A 22,916-nucleotide genomic window follows, 5' to 3' on the forward strand; every position below is an offset into this window, starting at 1 on the left:
TTACCCAAATTCATCAACATTTTGGTACATGGCTGATATAATGTTGTTTGCGTTCAATATATAATCTGTCATCATTTGATGTACGAAATCTAATTGTTTTTAATTTTCAGTATACAATACCTCCCTAGCAACAATTATCACAAAATACTAAAAAGAGTAGATTTGTCTGCGTTTGTTGAATGCACATCATGATGCTCACGAAAAGGCACTAATTTGTTTTGTGTGCACAAGATTACAATTTTTGAATATGAAGGAAAAGCAGGTATCCCTTTTCTGAAATTTATCCGAAAGGGGAAGAATTACAACTCCCTCCCCCCAAAAATGTTTCCTCTTTGCTAGGCCTACATGTTTTCATTTTACAGGTGTATTATATGATGCGATATGGAAGCAGATAAATAATAACTGTACGTTTCTCGTCCACATTAAATTCAACGTGTTCTAAACGTAGGCCTGATATATTGCTTCATGTAGGCTACACAGCTGGCAATGTTCTTTTTACGAATAAGCGGTCGTACTAATAATTTTCTTTTCATCTGAACTATTGCTAGAATATGCGTTTGTATTTGCTCTGTATGTTGTTAAATAACTACTGAACATCGTCTTTGGTTAACAAATTGTTCTAGTATTCGTTTCATATCAGTCTTACAGTATTGAATTATGTCCATAACGTGGGCGAGATATTATCAGGCTGGAAAATTCGCTCTGAATGCATTTTTTTACACAATTTTCTAATTTTCAGCAGATTTACGATACCCTGTGCGGTTTCTCTGCCAATGCAAAGTTAATTGCAATATACGGTAATTCTGTTATTTTCCTGACACTTTATTATCCGTTCTCATAAAAGTACTGATTTAGAATCTTTACCCTACTGTAGGTATTTTGCTCTCCACAAATCATCGTTAGTCAAATGAAATAGTCTATAATAGTTGTTTGTAACGAATTAGTAGACAACTTCAATCCCTCCTGACCGCCTCCCTTACGAATTTCTTTCTCACTTTTATCAAATTTCATTTATACTGGTCCTTAAATTACTTAAACTAGTGCTGAGGTAGTTACGGTGATTTCTGAAGTGAAAATCGTTCAATTTATAAGGATGAAATCAAAAATAATTTTTGTAGCCTTTCCTTGTCCTTAATTGGAAATTTGAGTAACTTCATATTACGACAATATTTCTTCCTTCTTCTGCAGTTAACATAATCGCAGATGGACATTTCTAAATGAAGTTTGTTACACAGAAACCTTTGAGACAATATTGACACTTGAAGTTCTTTATATATATATATAGATAGTTCATCTATAAGAGTTAAACTAGCGCTGAGGTAGTTTCCTTCATACTCAGCTTCTTCACCTTGCATACATGAGCCAGTAACAGGTTAGGTTTGGTCAGTGCTGTCACGGTAATTTTTTTCTTGGCCATGCACCCCACCCCTTGTTTTCTCCCTTGAAATATATTTCACTCTCCTCTTTCTATCTCTCCAATTGTCATTTAATTATTATTTTTTTAATATTAAAGAAGAAGTAAAGAAATTGTTTTGCTTTACAATTTAATTGTACAAGTTTGATTTAAAGAATACACCATGTAGCACCACCATTGATGCACACTTGTCTCAATGAATCTTGGAGTGTATATTTGCAGCACTTCTTGTTTTTCAACCATTATTTTATATAATTCTGGATTCCAGTGCTGAAGAGGTGGATAATTTTTGTTTATGAACATCAAACATAATACCGGTAGGTACAGTAGGAACAGCAAGAGCTGATCTAAGATCTGTATAGATCTCCACATACAAAACTTAGGCACCCATATGCCGGATGGCTCCTTACAGACAAAATTTTAATTTCCCCATACGATTAATTAAAAAAAATTGTAGGTTCCATACGATATATGGCCTCGTGTGGCCTCCATGACAGCACTGGGGTCAGTTAGTTTAGGCACTTTTACAATATATGATCTAGGCTTGCATATACAATTAACTGCATCTCCACAAAAAAATTCCTTATAAATTGAACGGTTTTCACTTCAGAAATCACAGGAACCACTTCAGTGCTACTTTCACCCAGGTAAGTAGTTAGCAGTTAATCATTTCAAAGCTCTTGTTATATTATGAAATTGCATCACACAATGCTGCCAAAATAAATGTTCCCAGTGTTAAAATTACAGAGTGTAAATTTCGCTTAGGACAGTTTTGCTCTGGAAAATTAAAGGATACAAACAGTATATCAAACCAGCAGCTGAGACACAAAGCACCTGAAATTCGAAAGTGGTTAAAAAATTTTTATATTTAGTTCTTTCTTATTTACCAGCAACAGAAGTACCGGTATCAGATTTTTTGCAGAGCTAATATCAGAGGCCCCTCCTATTAGAGAATGTTTTGAATATTATTATATTCTGGGAAACTACATTGGCACATCAACCTCCCCTCCCCCCGCCTGAATTCTGGGCTGAAGCACGAAAATTTCGAAATGTACAAACTACAGATGCGGCAGAATGTTACCACAATGGTCTTCAGCAAGAATTTTGTAAGACATATCCAAATATCTTCATGGTCATTATATGTATTGAAGTAAAACATATACTACATGTGAAGTACCTACTAAAATGAGAGAAATAGAAATGGGAAGCACAATAAAAAAAAAGTGGAATGGACAAACACTAAGAAACTATTCATCTTGAATCAGTATGAACAATAGGACACTTTTTTTTTTTTTTTTTTTTTTTTTTTTTTTTTTTTTTTTTTTTTTTTTTGGTGCCAGTGGTATAGAATATGAAATTAAGTTGCATCAATAAGTTTTTCGAGTTTAGCATTACTTTAAGTATTTATTGTCCTCCTGTTGGAAAGATGGAATTACTTTGTTTGAAGCTTGATTAAATTTTATTGTACCTTAACTCAAATTTGTAAGGTACAATAAAATTCAAAATAATAACTGCAGGCCATTTTAAAATAAATCTGTGGATGTACCTGAATTATTTCTTAATTTATTAGGACCATAAAGGTATTGTTACAAGCGATAGATTGAATCATTTTTATCTTAATAATTTAATGTAGGATGATTATTTCGGGAATTGTTATGCTCTAAATTGTGAGGATATTTTAATACTTTTTTAAAATATAAATTTGGAATATGTTTCCAGTTAGTAAAGAGTAATTCAGAGAGACAGAGGTCTCAAGCATATTTATTGACACATGCCAGAATTATTAAATATGAAAAAAAGAGTTCTTGCACTAACATACTGTTTATAAAGTAACCAAATCTTAAGAAATACAATATATGTACTGGTATTGTATATAAAGGCATAGGAGTGAATATAAATCTGTTTTAAGGAATTTCTATTTAATATTTCTGCTATAGGAACATTACAAAATAAATACAACGCAGCATGGAAGCTAATTCAACTCTTATCGAGTACTGTTGATGAGATGTGTTATGAAGGTAGACCGAATCATTCAATATAAATGTATAAATAGGACGAATAATAATAAATTAATTTCAGTGTATGTAGTATCAAAACTGAAAGCGGTAACTAGTCTATGAATGATGTCTTAACAAGTATAAATAAAATGGACTCTTGACAATAGACACACATTTGGCTTCAGTAATAACTAGGACTTCAAGGAATTTATGGTAGCTCACCTGTCAGGCAAAACTCTGAATAGTCAGCATTGTCGAACTATAGAAGCGCGATTAAAAAGTATTTTTTCCCCACCCATAATATATGATTGCTTTTTTTCAAGTCCCGGTAATAACATTATGAAATTAATTATTCTACATATTTGGGTGATGCCTTTCTTTGTTTCTGACATAATTTATGAGAGTTTCTCTTTTACACTTCAATAGAGAAATACAACTTTCAGTGGACAATGAACGTGTAACTCTAATGGAACTCTAAGAACCACAGCATTAATGTTTTCTTCTTTTCTTTCATGCCCTTCAGTTTTTGTTGCAGATATCATACTATTGGATAATTATACATGCACGTTTCTAATAAAATTGGCATATATTTCACTGGTCTCAGAAGTAAAATTAAATGTATAATAGTTTCTCGGTGCAAAATATTTACTGAAAATTATTGTAGGATTTGAATAGAAATGCCACTTCTCAGGCAAGGTTATTCATGGATGGCTGTATAATATATAGAAAAAATTAGTGATAAATCTCATATCACCGCCTTGCAAAACTAGCTTGACGTTATTGAAAACTGGACTACAACAAATAAATTAAAATCAATGTGAGCAAAAGTAAATCAATATGTATCCTTCTGTAAATCACAAAATTAAATTCGTCTCATATACCAATTAAATGGATCACCAGTGTCACAAGTAAACACTTAGGTACTGTATATATTTTAGTAACAAACTGGGTGAAATAAGTCACTAATATTACAAGGATAGCCTGGAAAGCACTAACTTACATTTCTTTATGCGTATTCTTAAGAAAGCTAACCGAAAGTCAAAAGAATTAATGTACATAATCCATGTTCGGTCCACTGCTGTGGAGTAATGGTAGGCACATCTGACCGTGAAATGAGTGGGCCCGGGTTCAAATCCTGATTGGGGCAAGTTACCCGGTTGAGGTTTTTTCCGAGGTTTTCCCCAATTGTAAGGCGAATGTCATGTAATCTATGGCAAATCCTCAACCTCATCTCGCCAAATATCATTTCACTATCACCAATCCCATCGAGGCTAAATAACCTAGTAGTTGATACAACATCGTTAAATAATCAATTTAAAAAAAAGACGTCAGATAAGCAGAGGAAGTTACAAAAGCTTGTGGTGGCGAATTTAAAGCTTCTGTGATGTTCAAGAAAGGAAAGTACTACAAATGGGAGGAAAAGTGGTGTATTCATCACATGATATTACACAGGAGATATCATCACATATGGTTGTAAATAACCAAGGACATTTTAAATCTGAATGTGTATTTTAGTGTAATCAAGTGTTGCTTTGTATAATAAGAACTGTAGGCACTGTGTATAAATCTCGATATGCATCTGAAAAAAATAGTAATCAACTTGGCAGAAATGTTCGTGTGTCACAATATAATTCGTAATATTTTATTTGTTAATGGCACTGTTTTTTTTTTTTTTTTTTCATTAAAGTATGTCAGCAGTTATATGTACTACACAAGTGTCTTAATTCTTTGGAAAACAACTATTTATGTCATTTGGCACAATAATATGAACATTTTCCATTTTGATAATTAAGTGGCAAGAAAATGTTCGTCACACCATATAATATTTCATATTTTTTACATGATTAATTATTCCTTTTCATTAAGATTTTCTGTTTATATTTTGGAATGCTTATGTTAAAAGACAGTGATGTCTCTTTCATAAACTCTTAAGTATTTAATTAAATATCCTGTGAAGATCATAGTTACTTCGAAAATGTTATGTGTGTCACTATGGAATGACCATCAGTATTGTTAGTATTGTTACAAATTACAAAACCACAGTATAAAGAAGATATCTTCTTTATACTGTGACAAAACCTGAAACTGTTAGAATGGGATCAGGAGTAGTGACAAAAAAAATGTAATGTTGTAGGCCTACATCAACATGACTATTTTAATCCAGTGTCTAATAAGGTGTGAAGGCCTTTTGAGGTAAACAGTATTGAACATGTGAGGGAAGGGCTATTTCTTGGTAATGGATTAGACCTGTATATTTTATAATATTATTAACTATATATTGTTAAAGTACCTAGTAAATATCGTAATATGTATATTATATAATACTGTAAACGAGACAATATCACAGGCTGCAAACTAGATTATTCTTGTTTTTGTATAATTATACGAACATGTATGAAATAAACAAGACTACTATTGCTTAGGTTAGGATAGTATTACTTATATATTGTAATCAGGCTATATGCACAAATTTTCTAATATACTACTATCATAACTAAATAGGTAATGTTAACATTAATTTTCATACGTTTTTGTGGTTCAAGTTAAAATAATTCAAAGTAAAGTATAACAAAACTCCGACAACATTATAATTATGAACGTCAAATTCTCTTATTTTATTTATTTTTCAGTGTTTGGTCCCTTATTTCCCATTGTTCTTTGGATTTATCATTAGTAAAATATCAATTAACGGATAAATTATGTTATACACTCAGTTGATAATATAAATAATATTCACGACAAATATATAAAAACAGAAGAGATAACGAATCATAATTTAGCCGACGGATAACTTTATAACATGGTCTACATATTCTGTATTCTATATAGGTAGATTGGCTTTGCGCCGAGAGACTGTATTGTATTCTATTCAATGCAAAGGCGTACTTTATCTTATCTCTTCGCTTCGCCCACGTGACAACTATATTTAGCTGCATCGTTCCGAACTTTCCAAGGTCATATAGGCCAATAATATTTATCCATGGTCATCAGTTGTCGACAGTACATACGAGATAATCTCGTAAGCAAGAAATAATCGATTTAGATCGATCAGACCGGTTCAGAGTTCGTGTCTCGTGATGGTGTTGGTCATTGTGCCATCTGTTAACGATTATTGAACTACATCAAGCTGGCCTCCAACTGTTAACTCGAAAGTCTATATAAAGGAGTTATCTGTTAGTATATATGATCCAGGCTGTGAGGCAGGAGATAGCTGAGGCAAGCAAGACCAGGAGACATAAACACGAGAAGTAATGCCTAGCAGTGCATGGCTGTACTAGCTTTATCACAGGTTTTCATAAACACAGGAGTAAAATGACAAAAGAAAGAAGACTGCATCCAAACATTTACTCACAAAATGTTGCTATTTCTTGCAGAGGACTTCCACGCCCCCTTCTGCAGAAGAATATGTTTTTGTCACAAGTTGACTTGGAGGTAGGAATGCAGTCATGTGTCGACAAAGTCCCTTGTACTGTGCGTGCGCGTTCGAATCTGGGCACCAGCTCCTTAGCCTCCCTTGCATAATCCTCTTTGCTGATGTAGCAGAATGTTATTGTGGTCAAATTCACTACTGCCCACTGAAATAATTCAGAGTGGTGATTTGGTTATGAATTGGACGTTGGAGACTGGCTCTGGCTGCCTGTCGTTTTATTGTTCCTCCAATTCCGTCACACGATCCTTTTCCATGAGAGGTAGCAAAGAAATGCCACTCTGCCTTTATGCCAAACTCTTCTTCATGGTAGGACAGATTGATAAAGTTCTTTCTGTTTTTATATTGAGAAGGAACACCATCACTGAAATAGAATATTTTCTCCACCTTGTCATACTTCTGTTTCAAAAAATTAATTGTTTTTGAAAGAGATGGACTGCAACAGTATCATGTTTCAGGCAATCGGGTATAACTACAAAAGAGTCACATTTCTCAGTATCATTGTTCCTATGATAAACAACAAATGAATGTATTGTTGCCTGATTGTTGTTCCAATGGAAACCAGGTACTTCATCTTGAATAATGAAAGCATAATTTTCAGAGAAGTCTAGTGTCACTAGAAATTCCCAATGCTTTAGATTAATTTTTGTTTCTTCATAAAACATTCTTTTTGCCTCGCAATAAATGAAAGCACACTTATCAAAATAACATGACAGTTGTGGTGAATTGCAAATGATTCTTGTGATACAGCCTTGGTAGGATTTTATAGGTAGGCCTAATTCTCCACTTTTGGTTAGCTCGGGGAGTTTTGCACCATCTATCATTAACTTTACATTCTGATGCAGCGTGCAAACACAAACAGTATGTGTACAATACGAACCAGCTAAAGTACAATGCTGTGGCTTTAATTTGGCGAATTTAGAAAATCCAATTTTAACACCAGGATGTTTGTCCTTGAAGTTTCTGTAGAGTTCCGAAAGATTACAAAGCACCAATTTTATTGTTTTTGTACCTGCTTCTTTTTGCCATGTTCTCTAACTGTTACAAAATCTCTTTTTCCAGGCATAGTTCTACTAAATTCTTCTGATTCGTAAAACTTTTGAACTAATTTTGTTTTCATAACCAGAAGTCCGTGGCCTTTTTTTGCTTACGCTAAAGTCCTTCGCGATGGAAATCATGTCTGGTTGCTGCGAAGTTATTCTGGATCTTCCTGACGGACCACGAAGAAGGGGGAATGGTGAGGACTTGAATTTTGGTTTTTCTGTCCTGGGCCAAGCAGAACGCTGTTTTAAGGTTCTCCAGGATTTCATTATCTGGTTCGTTTGTAGAATCACTACTTGTATTACACTGATGGAAAACCTTTTCTTTCAGTGACGTCTCTATCTGTTTTAGTTTAGTTTGGGGATATACTTTTTCTGATATATTCTTCATTTTCACCCAAATCACGCCAATCACAGTGAGTGTTTCGTTTAAAGTAGTGAGGGTTGCCTTGTCAACACACTCTTACCCAATTCTTCATTATTACCGTTGCTGTTATTACCACTACTCTCAACTTGAACACTTTGAACACTACAAGTTGGCTGAACATTTTCTTCTATGACTTCTCTTGATTGAACTGCGTTATCTAAAGAATGTGATTTATTTACTTTCAATCTGCAATATGTACAGTTGTCAAAAGAAAAAGTGGCCCCTCTCCAGAAACAAAGTTCCCTTTGGGTATCTTTGCTACAGTTCAGAGACAGGCGATGTTACATGTTGTTGTACCACGTTTCCTGATATCTACAGTTATAATTAAAGTATTATTTGTGTTTCTTGATGGCGTAATGGTAGCGTTTCGGCCTCTTATTCATGAGGTCCTGCGTTCGAATACAACCTAGTGCCTTTTTACGTTCTTTTTTGTTTTGTTTTTAAGAGAGAGATACAAAATATACATAATTGCTCCTTTCCCTTTTATGATTATTTTAGTAATTAACATCAGGTTCATGAATGTATTATGTCATGACTTTATCATTATTTATTATGACATTTTGGCTGCAAATGGAAAGAAAAAAAAATTTTATTCTCAACAAAAATATCTTTCCTGGCATAAACAAAACAAACTTACTAGTGTCTGCCTTAGAACATTCAAACAATTAATCGTTCAAAAAAACAAAACAAAAAGCCATGATTCAATATATTTAGTCTATCTTCCCCACATCACCATCACATCTTGCAGTCGAGTGGGCATGGAATCGACTAGAGTCTTTTCAAATAGCGACTATTCTCAGCCACGACATTCCAGCATCCTGGACATTATTTGATATCTTCTTCTGCCTCAAACTCTTCTCCCGTTCACCATTCCTTCCAGTGCATCCCTCAGTAGGCAGTTTCTTCTCAACCAGTGACCCAACCAATTCCTTTTTCTCTTTCTAATCAGTTTCACCATCATACTTTCTTCATCCACTTTTTCCAACACAACTTCATTTCTTATTCTGTCTGTCCAATACACACGCTCCATTCTTCTCCACATCCACATTTCAAATGCTTCTATATGTTTCTCTTCATTTCATCGTAATGTCCATTGTTTTTTCCCCATACAGTGCCACATAAAACACTTCACTAGTCTGTTCCTTAGTTCTTTTTCCAGAGGTCGCAGAAGATGCTCCTATTTCTGTTAAAAGCTTCCTTTGCTCATGTTTGCAGTTTTTCTTGGGAAGGATAAATGCGTTAACTTCCCTTTGCTTTCTGCACACCACTGTCTCTTTCGAATCTTAATAGATCGTAGGGGACCCAAACGTGGCGGTGAAGAGAGTGGATTTGACTAATTGGGCACTCCGGACTTCACCGAAATTCACCACAAGGGTTAAATATTAGTTCTACCAGGATTTTTGACCCGATCAGATACTGGGAAATCCCAATTAGTCTTTGCCCCCCGCATCCTGGACGAACTTCTACAAATCATCAGAAAATCTTGGAGGGGAATTGGGCCAATTTTTCCGCAAATGTTTCTTTACTTGTGCCCTCGTAGTTCAGTCGGAAGAACATCGGAATTTTGATGTAAATGTCTCAGGTTCAATTCCTCGTCACTCCTTTTCATTTTATTGTGTTTGAAGATAGTATAATGTAATAATGTAAAAAGAAAAAACTAACACCAGTATTATGTAACTGTATTGTTCCAAACCTAATATTAAATGTATGTTATTTATGTCGCTAAAGAACGATAACTGAATATAAATGATAACTTGAATATTATTTATATCGCTAACAATGATAACAGCATATAAATAATTTCAATATTATTTATATGGGATCACTAAAGAACGATAACAGAATATAAATGATAAATGTCGGTATGTTTAATTAATATAAGATATTATATAATACGTATATAATGAATTATTTAAATAAAATAACCTATTTTACAAAGAAAATTGTTATTTATATTACAATAATTTCTTATATAAATTCAGAGTATTTATGTCGCGAATGAACGGTAACAGAATATTAATGGTAACTTGAATATTATTTATAACGCGAAAGAACGATAACAGAATACAAATTATAATTTGAATACTATTTATATCGCTAAACAACGATTAAAAAAATAAAATGAAAACTTGAACAAGGCCCGAACTCTTAATCTTCGAATCATTAAGCGAGCACTCCACCGCTAATCTACGAGACGCAGATATGGAATAATTCCATAGTTCCGGAACTGCTTCTACAAGGACATGCATCGTGTAACATCGCCGTGACCTGAAGTGGACTTAGAAAATTTTCGCTGTTCACGAGTGTGGCCACATTTTTTTTTTGACAACTGTACATAATCGAATTATGTTTGGTACTTTTCAGGTACGTCAAATTTTTCTGCAATCGAACGTGATACTTTCCGAAGCCCTTTAACATTGACACTTTTGTGACGTGTAAGTTGAAGGGGATTGAAGCAGTGGTCACCTGAGTAAGATTTTTCCTCCATTTTAAGCAACCTGTGAAATAAATTTTGTTACAATGTAGGAAATGTTTATATTACGAAAGCGCTCACGAAAGGCACGCATTTAACTCAATAATTTGATCGATATTATTTTGAAAAACTTTATCTTACCATAGGAAATGATTTCACAAATAAGCCTTAACGAATAACTTATGATAATAAATATAAACTTGAAAAATACTGAGTCACAACACTTGCACTTATAAAATGCACACACAACTTGACTACTTTTGCTCGCATACTGGAGACTAAACATGTCACACCATTGTCTTAGAGGGTGGCATGACTCCTCCTCCCAATGCTTGCTTATCATCATCTCTCGGCCAGTGTGTGCGGTACTGCGCCATTCAAGTCTAGGCGTGTGAAAATGTTCAATGTTCTGCAGTAAATGGTTCCAGAGTTCTGAGCGCTGAAAGAGGCTTGTTTTTCTAAAATACGCTAAATTTGTCACTCAATACGAAAACTGTTTGACTTTCGATAGTATATTTTTGCAAATGCACTCTCCTCAACACCTTATATAAATAGGGGGAAAAAAAATACGACATTTTTTACTGATCGATTTTATATGGAACAGCCCATATATATATATATATATATATATATAATTACCTTCTTCATTAATGAATTATTTATTACATATTAAAAAAATGAAATAACTAAACAAAACAGCAATTAAATTATGTAAATTAGCCTTTATAACTTTGGTAGACTCATAAATTCAAAGTCTCAAAACAATATGTGCTTCAATTGAACAAATGGAAATCTATCTGACATTACAATTTACACCTTATCTTTAATGAGAAGATTGCAGCTGAATTTTAGATGCAAGAAAATTGATATGTTTCGAAGTTGGTGACTGATACACATAAACAGCGATGCAAATGGTTATCATTTATTCTTGAGCGAAATTTTTATTTTACATATTTCATCCTTGAAAACGTCTGCTCACATATATAAATGCTTCCGAAAACTGTTAACATTTTAGCTGAAGGTTTTTTGTGTTAGGAAACTGTGTAACTGAGAGACATTTGTAAAATTATACCCTGGTATTTGAATGAAATATTTCTTTCAGTTCGTCATCAGTCTGCATGTCAGTGAGTTCAAGTTGGTACATTTCAGATACTGTCTGTATTTCAATGATGTAGAGATTCTGAAATAAGCGAATATCCTTGGAATATGTATCAAAGTCCTGAAATCGTGGATGAAATTCCTTATGCAATAATTCTAACATTTCACAAAATCTTTTGTGCGAAACTGTTCTTGTGAAATACTCTTGCCACAAGGGAAATGGAGAAAGTTTTCTTAATTCAACTGTTTGGCAAAGAGTTGGATTTTCAGTTAGAATGATTTTACATCTGAAAACATGTCACAAACTAGTCTTCCTTTCCCCTGCAGTCTGATGTTCAGTTCATCCAGAGGCTATGTAATATCTGCTAGAAAGGCTAAATCCAAAAAATATGTCACCAGTGTGAATCAGATAACTTCTCATTGAAATTAAACTTTTCTTTTTCAGTGAGGAGTATTTTAATTTCATGGCGGAGTCCAAAAAAGCGTTATAGTAATTTTTCTTTACTTAGCCACCTGATTTCAGTATATTACAATACATCATCATATTCTGCTTCAGTTTCTAATAAAAACTGTTGAAATTGGCAATGGTTATGCAGATTTTCTGATGAAATTCACGGTTGGCACAACAACATCCATGACAGATTCCAAATTAATAACTTTGCTGCATAATGCTTGCTAGTGTATTTTGCACTGGACCTGCATGGGCGGATCGAAATTCAACCTTTATGTACACAACAATACCTAAGTTCTTTGCAACCATATTTTTCACACCATCCATTGTATACAGTACAAAGTTGTTTCTAAAATAATAATTGTAACATCTAACAAAATTTTATTTCATGTGTGTTCAGCTTTTTTGTAGACCAGAATAATGATAGCATTAGGCTATACCAGTGGTCGTCAACTCGATGCCCTGTGACGTCATCTCAGGCAGCTCTGAAGCCCGCTGCACTCGTGATTTGCTGCCATGGGCACAGCGGAGGCTTGCGATGGTGGCTGCTTTTTCGTGATAATAAATGTTTCTCATAGTGATCAAATTAAACTTAAAGTAATGTGAATGCCTAACACTGGTATTTACATGTATGAAAGCAATTGGTTGATAAGTTAGGGGTGAAATGAAAGCTGAATAAAACTAAATACTATACTGCATTTTAGACTTCTACTTTTACTTTTCATTTTGTTAATGCATGACCATTAGTAAAAATATTTCCTGAACTTCTGTAATGCTCATTTTACGAGATTTTTTAGCCTCTTTATAGCATACTGATTGCTCAATATTATGCACTATGATCTGGGCAGTGCATGAACTGAGAAAATTTTGTAGATTCTAGTCAGATGAATTAGCTAGTTCTGTGGTGGGATTTACTTATTTTCATTAAAGAAAACAATGTTCGTATATGTATGTGGATCCGAAAATGCAGTCTGTCGAAAGCTGCTGATGAAGCCTGAGAAATCTGACTAATGGAAAATGTGAATAAAAATCACACAGACTTTTTCCTGCTTTTATACAGTACTTATATCACCTTCACTTCATTATCACACTATCAGTCTGTCATTTCTAGCTGAAGCCAGGTAGAAGCACAGTCTACGTCCACAGTAGGTGGTTCTATGATAGAGATAGGGAAAAATAACATAACAATACTTTCGAAACAGTTCCGAGAAAATACAGTTCCAGAAAAAGAATTATAGGTCGGAACAATCTGTTCCAAAATAACAGTAGGAGTTTCTGACAATCTTTCTCATAGGAACTGGAGTATTGTGTAACGTACAGCCCAACTATCTTGTCTGGAACACTCCAGATACTCTCTCAGAGACCATAACAGTTCCATCCTAAATGTTCTCCTTGGGTGTACAGTAGTTCCTTCAGAACTGAGTGTTCTCCTTGGGTGTACAGTAGTTCCTTCAGAACTGAGTATGTTGGAAGGAGAGCGAAATTTTTTACTACAATGAATTTGTAGGGCGCTTTTCAATATTAAATAATCAATCTGATTGGTGAATCAGCTTCAGTTACATGGTTTGCTATTAATATAGCAATAAAAATGAAAAGAAAATCAAATTGTGAGATTGTGCCTATTATTATTATTATTATTATTATTATTATTATTATTATTATTATTATTATTATTATTTCAAAGTCACTGTTTTACTATATAAAATGAAAAAAATTACACAAATTTATATACCTCACTGTATTGTGTTATAAAATTTGTATGTTGTAACATATCGGCCTTCTGAAGAATACACTGGAAGGAATGGTGAACGGGAGAAGAGTTTGGGGCAGAAGAAGGTATCAGATGATAGACGACATTAAGATACTATATGGATCATATGTGGAGACTAGGAGGAAGGCAGAAAATAGAAAAACTGGAGAATGCTAGATTTTCAGTGAAATACCTGCCCTTGGGCAGAACACTATGAATGAATGACTACGGTAAAAACAGTGCAAATGTAGCCCAATTAATCTCAATGTTTATTACAAATAAATTAAGAAGCTTTAATAGAGACTAATATCACGTAGTAGTAATATCCCTTACTTAACAGGAGGAATGATCAAATTATTGCAATGTTTTATGGTTTGTATAAATTACTGTTACACCTGACTGTAACAGCTGTCGTGGTTTGTATTGCATTATGGTCTAAGATTTTTGAAAACGAAACTAATTCCGAAACAATATAAAATTTGAGTGATTATTACGTTATGTCAGACGCTTGCTGTTATTTCTGAACTGTTCTTTGAAACTAGTACTTTCTTGGAAACGAAACTCTTGGAAAAGTTCCAGAAAAAGAACGATTTTTCCCAACGCTAGGCTATGAAAAATCTTGAAATCTGGCATACGTTCAAGTCTTGAAACTGTGAATGAAATTCCTGATGACTGTTGAGACATAGCCTACTACTTCTATTCAACATTGCAGCTAGCTTCTGTCAAGAGCCGCTACTGAAAGGGAGATAGGGTTGTATAATGCTGAGCACGAGGTAATGCACGCTTGCCCCGCACGGAAGCAGTACTCAGCGCCCATGCCCGTTTTCAGTCGAGTTGACGATCACTGGGCTATATTGTTGAATATGCATTCAACACTTTAACAAGTGTATTCTATACTATTTTATTAGAAAGATTTCAGCAATTATAATTAATTGGCTTGTTTTCTTTCAGGTCAACGTGAAGCCGAGATATTTCCACCATGGTGAGTGATTAAAATTGAATATAATTTAATGCTTTTACATACTCTCTTAATATTGCATCAGATATGTCTTTAAGATTTCAATAGGTATTTATTGTCGTCTTATACTGGGTGAACAATCCTTCATGGGCCTGCACTTTCACAGCTTGTGGCTAGTCAGCAGAACCAGCTGCTAAGCCTTCCACCTCCACTACTCTGAAGGTTGCATCAGGCATCAGTGTGAGTTGTACTCTTGCAAGATAAGCACGTGTTCTTTAGGTGATGTAATACAGTTTCTTTAATTAAGTTAATATGGCTCAATTCAGATATTCCATTCGATTGTTATCACTGGGAGTCATTAAAAGATAAAGTGTACAAGACAAATCCACACACTTTAGATGAACTGAAAAAATAACTTTCGTGAAGAAATTGCTTCAATTTCTAAGGGTAATAGTTAATTTCCTAAACAGATGCAAGAAATGTATGGAAAATGAAGGGAGGCAGTTCCAACATGTCCTTTCTTGATATGGGTGAGTAAATCACTTTTACTTTACTTCTTAAGTGCTTATTTTTTAAGCATATATTAGTGTTTATTTTTAAGTGTTTGTCGCGTAAGTTATTACTAATAAACTGTATATGTAGATTTATTGCGGACTTCCTAACACCTGTTCACTGCAGTTATCGGCTCAACTCACCCAAAACCCACAAGCAGTGGAAGCAGGCACGCAGAGGATTGTTCACACAGTACTTAGATTCTTTTCATAGAGTTATAATCAAATTGTTATGAATTAGTGCCTAGGGAAATTGAAATATTTGGAGAAAACTTGTCCCATAGTTTGCATATCATAATTTGATATCTTGTCCATTCAGTGAAAGAATACCTGCTAAAGGTGACAGAAGTGAAATTCTGTTGTCAATAAAACATAATGAATCATGAGGTAGAAGCTATCAAATGCATCCTCTAAAATTTAATGGTCAGAACCTACAAGTTCAACAAAACTTCATTCTTACAGACTGTAAAACAGGTATACAGGCAATTATAAAGTCAAACACCACAAATACAAGAGAATACTGCAGATTCATATACCAGCTACAGAATATCAGCAAGCATTAGCTCTACACTGGATTCAATCGCATTGCAGGATAATGGGGTAGTAGGGGTAATGCCCCTGTGCCAAGGCACTGCCTAAATAAAATGTAACTATTATATTCTATTGTACATTCACAGCACTATAAAATCACAAATTTTATAAAAGTACAGGTTTTTCATGGAGTGATTCAAGCAAAACGTACCTATGTGAACTACTGTGCCTGTCAGAGATAACAATGCTGTTTGCCCACTCATGCACTGCTGCGTAGCTGTACATATTATAATCTTTGTCATTTGTGCCAGCTGTGAGACAGCTCTGGAAGGGATGTAAAAGTGTTTCGTAATCCACTCCATAGAGCTTTGGGCAGATGCAAAAGGCAGGGGAGAAAGGACTTTTTCGTGCCATTCAGTTGACAACTCAGTTCGAGATAGCAGCACTAAATAAGGAATATTTTTTGTTCCATGCCAGGGTTAACAATGTAACTTTCTTGCTGGCAAATCTGTTATTCAAAAGAGCATAAGCGAAATAGTATAGTATCTGGTATAGTATGCATGTATGTAATTGTGCTGTATTAATCAGAAACTATCCCAAAATCCAAATTATGGAACAAATTTCATTAGAAGTAGTAGGAGGAATATCTTGATCATTATTGCTATCTCTTAGAACTATTTCTTTACAATCTACAGATTCATTAAAAAGACATAAAATATCTTTCCATATACGTAAAACTTTATCAGTTTCAATTGAAACATTGCCTTCATCAGTATCTTTACATATGCGTGGTATGGATAGATATGATTGATTAAAATTTTTGTTATTAAAAAAAATCCCTTGTTTTGTTTCTTTTTTTTATTTTATTCTATTTGGATAATTTTGTTATTAAGCCATTTTTTCTTCTTCTAATTATACAATTTATTTGCTTCTTTTCTCCATTTCTTGTAATTCTCTTGAGTTCATCTGATTTTTAACTGCAGTGCATTATTCTTTGTTTCAATTGTCTGCCTAAAATCTTCATCCCATCACTCATTTCTAGGTGTATTTTCTTGTGTCTGTATTGTATTATCTGCTGCATCAATTATTGCTAAATTCTGATATTAAAATGGCTCCTGAGTGGAGAATGGAACAAAGTCATTTGAAGGATGGGTATTTTCTGGGCTAAAGGGCTGTGGTCTGTCAGTGATACAACCAAATGTTTCGTCCACTACTCCAGTGGACATTTTCAGTGGCGTGGTACACGTGAGCGGAGACATCTGCTGTGTGTATCAAGAACTGGTACTGAGACTGGTAGCACTTCGATATTGAAGAGGTGTGGGATGGTTGTGGCTTGTCGTCGCCACAGTCCGCAGCAGTGGCTTCGGTGTTCTGATTGTTTGTTATAGTGTCTAATTATTGGAGAAAGGGTTTGATGTGAGTGCTTCTGAGGGCTGGATACCAAGCTTTGTTGACCTTGAGTCCGGAAAATACCCATCCTATTGATGCCGGCCGTGAAAGTCTACATTCTAAGAGAAGTCATTTGTCTTCAGAAATTTATTTTACAGAAAGTATTATTTTAATATTAAGTAATAAATTGTAGATAATTTTGACAGGGTGGTAACCGGACAGACAATAGGGTTGGGAGGCTGAGTTTCTCTAGATGTATGTATGTATTTATTCACACTGCAATGGGTATATACCTGGTGGCAGTGGTAACTAATTATACTCAGTAATGACAATAATAAACACAATTAATAAAAAATACAATTAATAATAATACTAATAATTAATACTAACAATAATAATAATAATAATAATAATAATAATAATAATAATAATAATAATAATAATAACAGGGCACATCCTAAATTAAATGAAGCACGATCACTTAAAATAACATTTAAAGTAAATCTAATTTGTATCTTAAACCTAAGTTCGAACTAAAACCCACGAGTATGATATGTTCATATCTGCACAAGTACCTTTCAACACTACACTCATTTCGCTGTCAACTCACTCACTGCACTGGAACTACGACACATTTCACTGATTCTATCCTGATTTCGCTAACACTTCAAAAACATTTCACTGTTCAAATACTTTGCACTGCCACTATAAACTATAAAGCTTCACTGACAGGAACACGTTTCACTTACACAACACACTTCACTGACACAACATAATTCTTCACTGATACAACACTTCAATAACAAAATATCAATTACACCCTTTAAATACTGTGTATAATTACCGTCTATTAGTAAAGTCCTTAAGCCTATTTTTAAATACATTTTTGGTTGTTGGTAAAGCCTGCAGGTAAAGCATTCCAGTCCCTGATAGTACGATTGAGAAAAGAAAACTTTCCAGTGTCCGTCCTCTGTCTTCTTTCCTCAATTTATATGAGTGGTCGTTCCTTGAAGAGTAATTTGGCGGTTGCAACCTATTTTTTATTTCTCTCCAGGCAGGCTCACCTCTCTATGTTTTGAACAGTGCACATAATCGACTTTGCATTCTCCTGTCCGTGAGCGTGTCCCATTTTAATGGTGAATTTTTCCAACAACACTTGAGAGCCCGTTTTTTAATCTTTTCCAGTGTCTTAATATGTTCTAATCTGTAAAGATCCCAACATGCAGCACCATATTCCATTACTGGACGTACTAGTGATTTATATGTAATCTCTTCGGATTTATCAGAGCCTTTTCTTAGTACCCTCATCACAAAGTGTAACGCTCTCCATGCTTATCCCGCTGTGTCTGTAACGTGTTCCCCCCAGCCGAGATCGCTACTAAATGTTATTCTGAGGTATTTACATTTGTTAACTTCCGGAATGGTTTCACCCCCTAACGTATACGATGCGATTATTTTAATAGATGATAATTTAATAACAATAATATTAATATAATAATAATAATAATAATAATAATAATAATAATAATATCAATAACTGCTGTTGTGTATATTAAATTTAAGTGCCATCTAATGCTGTTATCATAGGCTATGCAGTATAATATATACACCGTGTCCAGGTTAGAGGTATCAAGAATTAATTGTTCACCATTTATTAACAGAAGGATATTGTATTATTATATGTTTGGTCTCAGGATGCAGAAACTCTCCAAGATTTTATTTTTATAACAACAATGCTAGAAATCTATACAACAAAGCAAGAAAATTGAAGAAAACAAAAAAGATATGATTTGTCATTGCGATTTATGTCACGAATTGCTAACAACAGGGGCAGCCCGTGATTCAGAAGACAAGTGAAGTGCTGACAACTGTATGTGATAAGGAACAACATTTTTTTCTATCTTACCTTATCTCTTGTAGAGTAGGTCTATTCTCCTGTTCTTCAGGGCCGCGAATTTATCAATGATGTCATCTAAAAAGCTGGGTTGTCCTTCAAGTTCCGAAAGAAGTTCTCTATGAATAGAAATGTTGGCCAAGGAGGACAAACGCTGCTGGGAAATTGTATTCTGCAAATAAGTTTTTATTCTCTTTAGACACGAAAAACTTCTTTCTACGGACACACTGATGGATGGCAAAGACACTACAAGTGAAAACAACTTATACACTTCCTGGAATACGTCTTGATGAACATCAATCTGACGTAACATTTCCAATGCTTTCAAAGCATTAACGCTACTGTAATTGCTATCACCGTAAAGAAGTTCAAGTTCATTTTGTAAACGTTGATTTTTTTTAAATATGGATGGGTAGCACTCAATCAAGTTCTGCAAAGCACCTGATGGAAATTCTTTAGAATAGTCTTTAAATTTTGTTGTATCTACCAAACTTATAAATGATACTTTGTTCAAGTCCTGAAACCTAGTATTAATTTGTGACAGAATATTGTCTATTATCTCGTAAAACAATGACTTGTATTTGAAGAAAATGTCTTCATCGGATAATTGGGCATGCTGTCTTTTATGATTGCAGTTACTTCTCACTTTTGCATTACGAAATATTTTGTTGCAGTATTCTTCATTTCCTTTACTATTAATCAAATCGTAAGTACCACGAATTTTAGCTGCACAGTAACTTATATCTAAACATTTCTTTTGCAGAACATCATACAAAACATCAGTTAGACTGAATATGTCATAAAAAACCAGAGCCAAAAAACTGAATTCAAAGTCATTCATGTCATTCAAGAAACCTCCGCATTGACGGATGGAAGTACTATCAGTTCCAGGATTTATTTTTATTTCTTCAAAAACCTCTTTTAAACCATCCCAATTTTCTACTACTGTTTTGAGTATTTTCGAGTTCGATGTCCACCTCGTTTCCACAGCTGTTGGAATTCGCCTTCCAACTATCGAATTTAGAATGTGGTTACGTTTACCTGAATGATGAAAGAAAGTGGGAATTCCGCTTAGGTTTGCAAAGAAAATTCGGCAACTTGAAATACTGTTGCAACTCTGTTGCAGAACTAAATTCAAACGATGCGCTTGACAGTGAATGAAAATAGCTTGAGGAACTTCATCTTTGACTTTTTTCTGTAGGCCATTTATGTGGCCTGACATTACACTAGCGCCATCGTAACACTGTCCTATCAATTTATTACGATAATTCAAAGACCCTAAGATGCTGTCTATTAGTTCAAACAGGGCTTGTGCAGTCTGATCAGAACTTACGTCATAAAAACCTAAGAAACGCTCCACCAGTTTACCATGTGAAGTCACGAATCTTACTATTATAGAGCATTGACAGTTTTGTCCAACGTCCGTCGCATCGTCAATTTGCAATGAAAAAAAATCAGTTTCATTTACTTCTTTCTTGATTTGGTTACATACGTAGTCTGAAATACATTCAATTAGTTCGTTGTGTATTGTCTTAGACTCGCCGCTGAATACACATTTAATTTTATTGTATTGATTTCTAACTTCGCCGGACCTTCCGGAGAGCAAAGTTTGGAGCAGCTCTTTGAAATTACCGCGGTTATGTGACGAAACCTGTTCATCATGTCCTCGAAATGGCAACTCTTGTTTCGCTAAATATATAACGGCTTGAACCACAACTTTCATAAAGTTCCTGTTTAACCGAACATTCTCATTAAATATTTTAATACACAATAAGGACGACTCCTGTAACACATCGCGAATTGAGTTCAAATTTCTTTCGACTTGTTTCAATTGCAATACGCACTTCAAATGCTCACTCGAATCCCTGTGTTTGTGAAATACACGAGTTGAGTTCCCAAAATCGCCAAACCCCGCGTTATTCCAAACGTTCTTTTTCACTCTGAATAAAAGGCAAGCCCAGCAGAAAAGTTTTTGTAGAAAAACACTGCCACATAACCAGGTATACTCCCCATACCAGGTACTTTTAAAATGCAATTGATAAGAATTTCCGGACTTTTTTTGTTTTCTAACAGACACTGATAAATGCGGAGTTGGGCGATTACACACTAATAAGTCTCTCTTATCTTCCTCGCGCCAACAAGAAAACGGTGTGTCTAATAAATTACACACTACATCATTTTCTGGATTCATTCGCAAAATCACTTACGAACATCACTAAATAATACACAAATAACAAAATTAACTTGTTTCTCTCACCAAGAAATGGATAAAACTGACAATGGGTTTGCACTTGTCGCCTTGTCGGGGTTCGGCGGGTTGGACAAGCGAGGGGTGTTTAGAAACCTGTTTCTTTATTCCTTGAATAGGCAAAGGAACGGCTCTTCTATCCTTGGAGGGTCAATGCTTGTTACCATGGCAACCTACAACAGGCCTGTGTACTAGAAATGTGGAAAAAGAAGCGTTTCTTCTTGGAAACCAGTAGCTACTCTTACATTATATAGGGGGTGAGTGTCAGCAAGCGACACGAAAGGGAAAGTGTGCAGCGATACACCCAGACACTTCACGAGGCTTTCGTCTTTCAGATAGCGATAGGAGATTTGTGAGCAGGTTATAACTATGATAAGATGAAAATGCATAATTATTGTGATTATAATTATAAAATGTAGGTGAAGAGCCACTTCAGTCACTTCACCTTGCGAGCCACGTCTGGCTAACAATCAACATTAATCATTCTAATTGACATACAATGTGGATACCACAGCAAAAAGTGAAGTGTGTGCTTTGGTTTGCTGAATTTAAATCTCTTACCAGAGTTCGACGCCGATTTCATGTAAAATTCAAGGTGGATCCACCTACGTCGAAATCAATTTTGCAGTGGGATAGAACTCTTAAAGAGACTGGATTCTTGATTCCACAAACAGGCAAACATCCCAAGAAAAAATTACCGAAGAAATGGTCGATCTTATATGAACTGCATTCAACTGGAGCCCAAGGAAGTCCATTAGGCAAGCTAGTCATCAGTTACGGATTCCCAAATCAACTGTTTATGATGTTCTTCATAAACGACTCAAACTACATGCATATACACTCCAGCTTCTTCACCACGTTCAGCCGAATGATAGAACATTAAGACAAACTTTTGCAACTGAAATTCTGCAACTCATTGACGAAAACCCTTCATATCTTGAGGAAATGGTATTCAGTGATTGAAGCTACATTCCATCTCTGTGATAAAGTTAACCGCAATAACTGCCGCATATGGAGATCTGAGAAATCTCGTGTTGTAGTGGAACACCAAAGAGACACAGAAAAAGTTAATGTTTGGATGGGGTTAATGTCTAATGCAATTATTGGTTCATTCTTCTTTTTGGAGGAAAACGTGACTGGACACAATTACCTTGATATGCTAGAAAATTTCTCTGTGCTCCAAATTCCCCTTGGACAAGACATTTTAACAAGACGTTGCTCACTATGATTCACCAGTTTCCTTCATAGAAATTTTTCTCGTCGTTGGA

At 34.7% G+C, this 22,916-nt stretch overlaps 1 protein-coding gene across 3 annotated transcripts in view; it reads left to right on the forward strand.

The window, feature by feature from the left end:
• LOC138701463 (dihydrolipoyllysine-residue succinyltransferase component of 2-oxoglutarate dehydrogenase complex, mitochondrial) overlaps positions 1 to 22,916 on the forward strand; it is a 293,425-nt gene that overhangs the window by 96,899 nt on the left and 173,610 nt on the right. For all 3 annotated transcript variants that reach the window (XM_069828351.1, XM_069828352.1, XM_069828353.1), the window contains exon 2: positions 15,029 to 15,059. In XM_069828351.1, the coding sequence (XP_069684452.1) occupies positions 15,029 to 15,059 (31 nt within the window). The remainder of the gene's footprint in view (positions 1 to 15,028; positions 15,060 to 22,916) is intronic.

Source organism: Periplaneta americana, chromosome 6 (genome assembly GCF_040183065.1).
Source record: "Periplaneta americana isolate PAMFEO1 chromosome 6, P.americana_PAMFEO1_priV1, whole genome shotgun sequence".
Lineage (NCBI taxonomy): Eukaryota > Metazoa > Arthropoda > Insecta > Blattodea > Blattidae > Periplaneta > Periplaneta americana.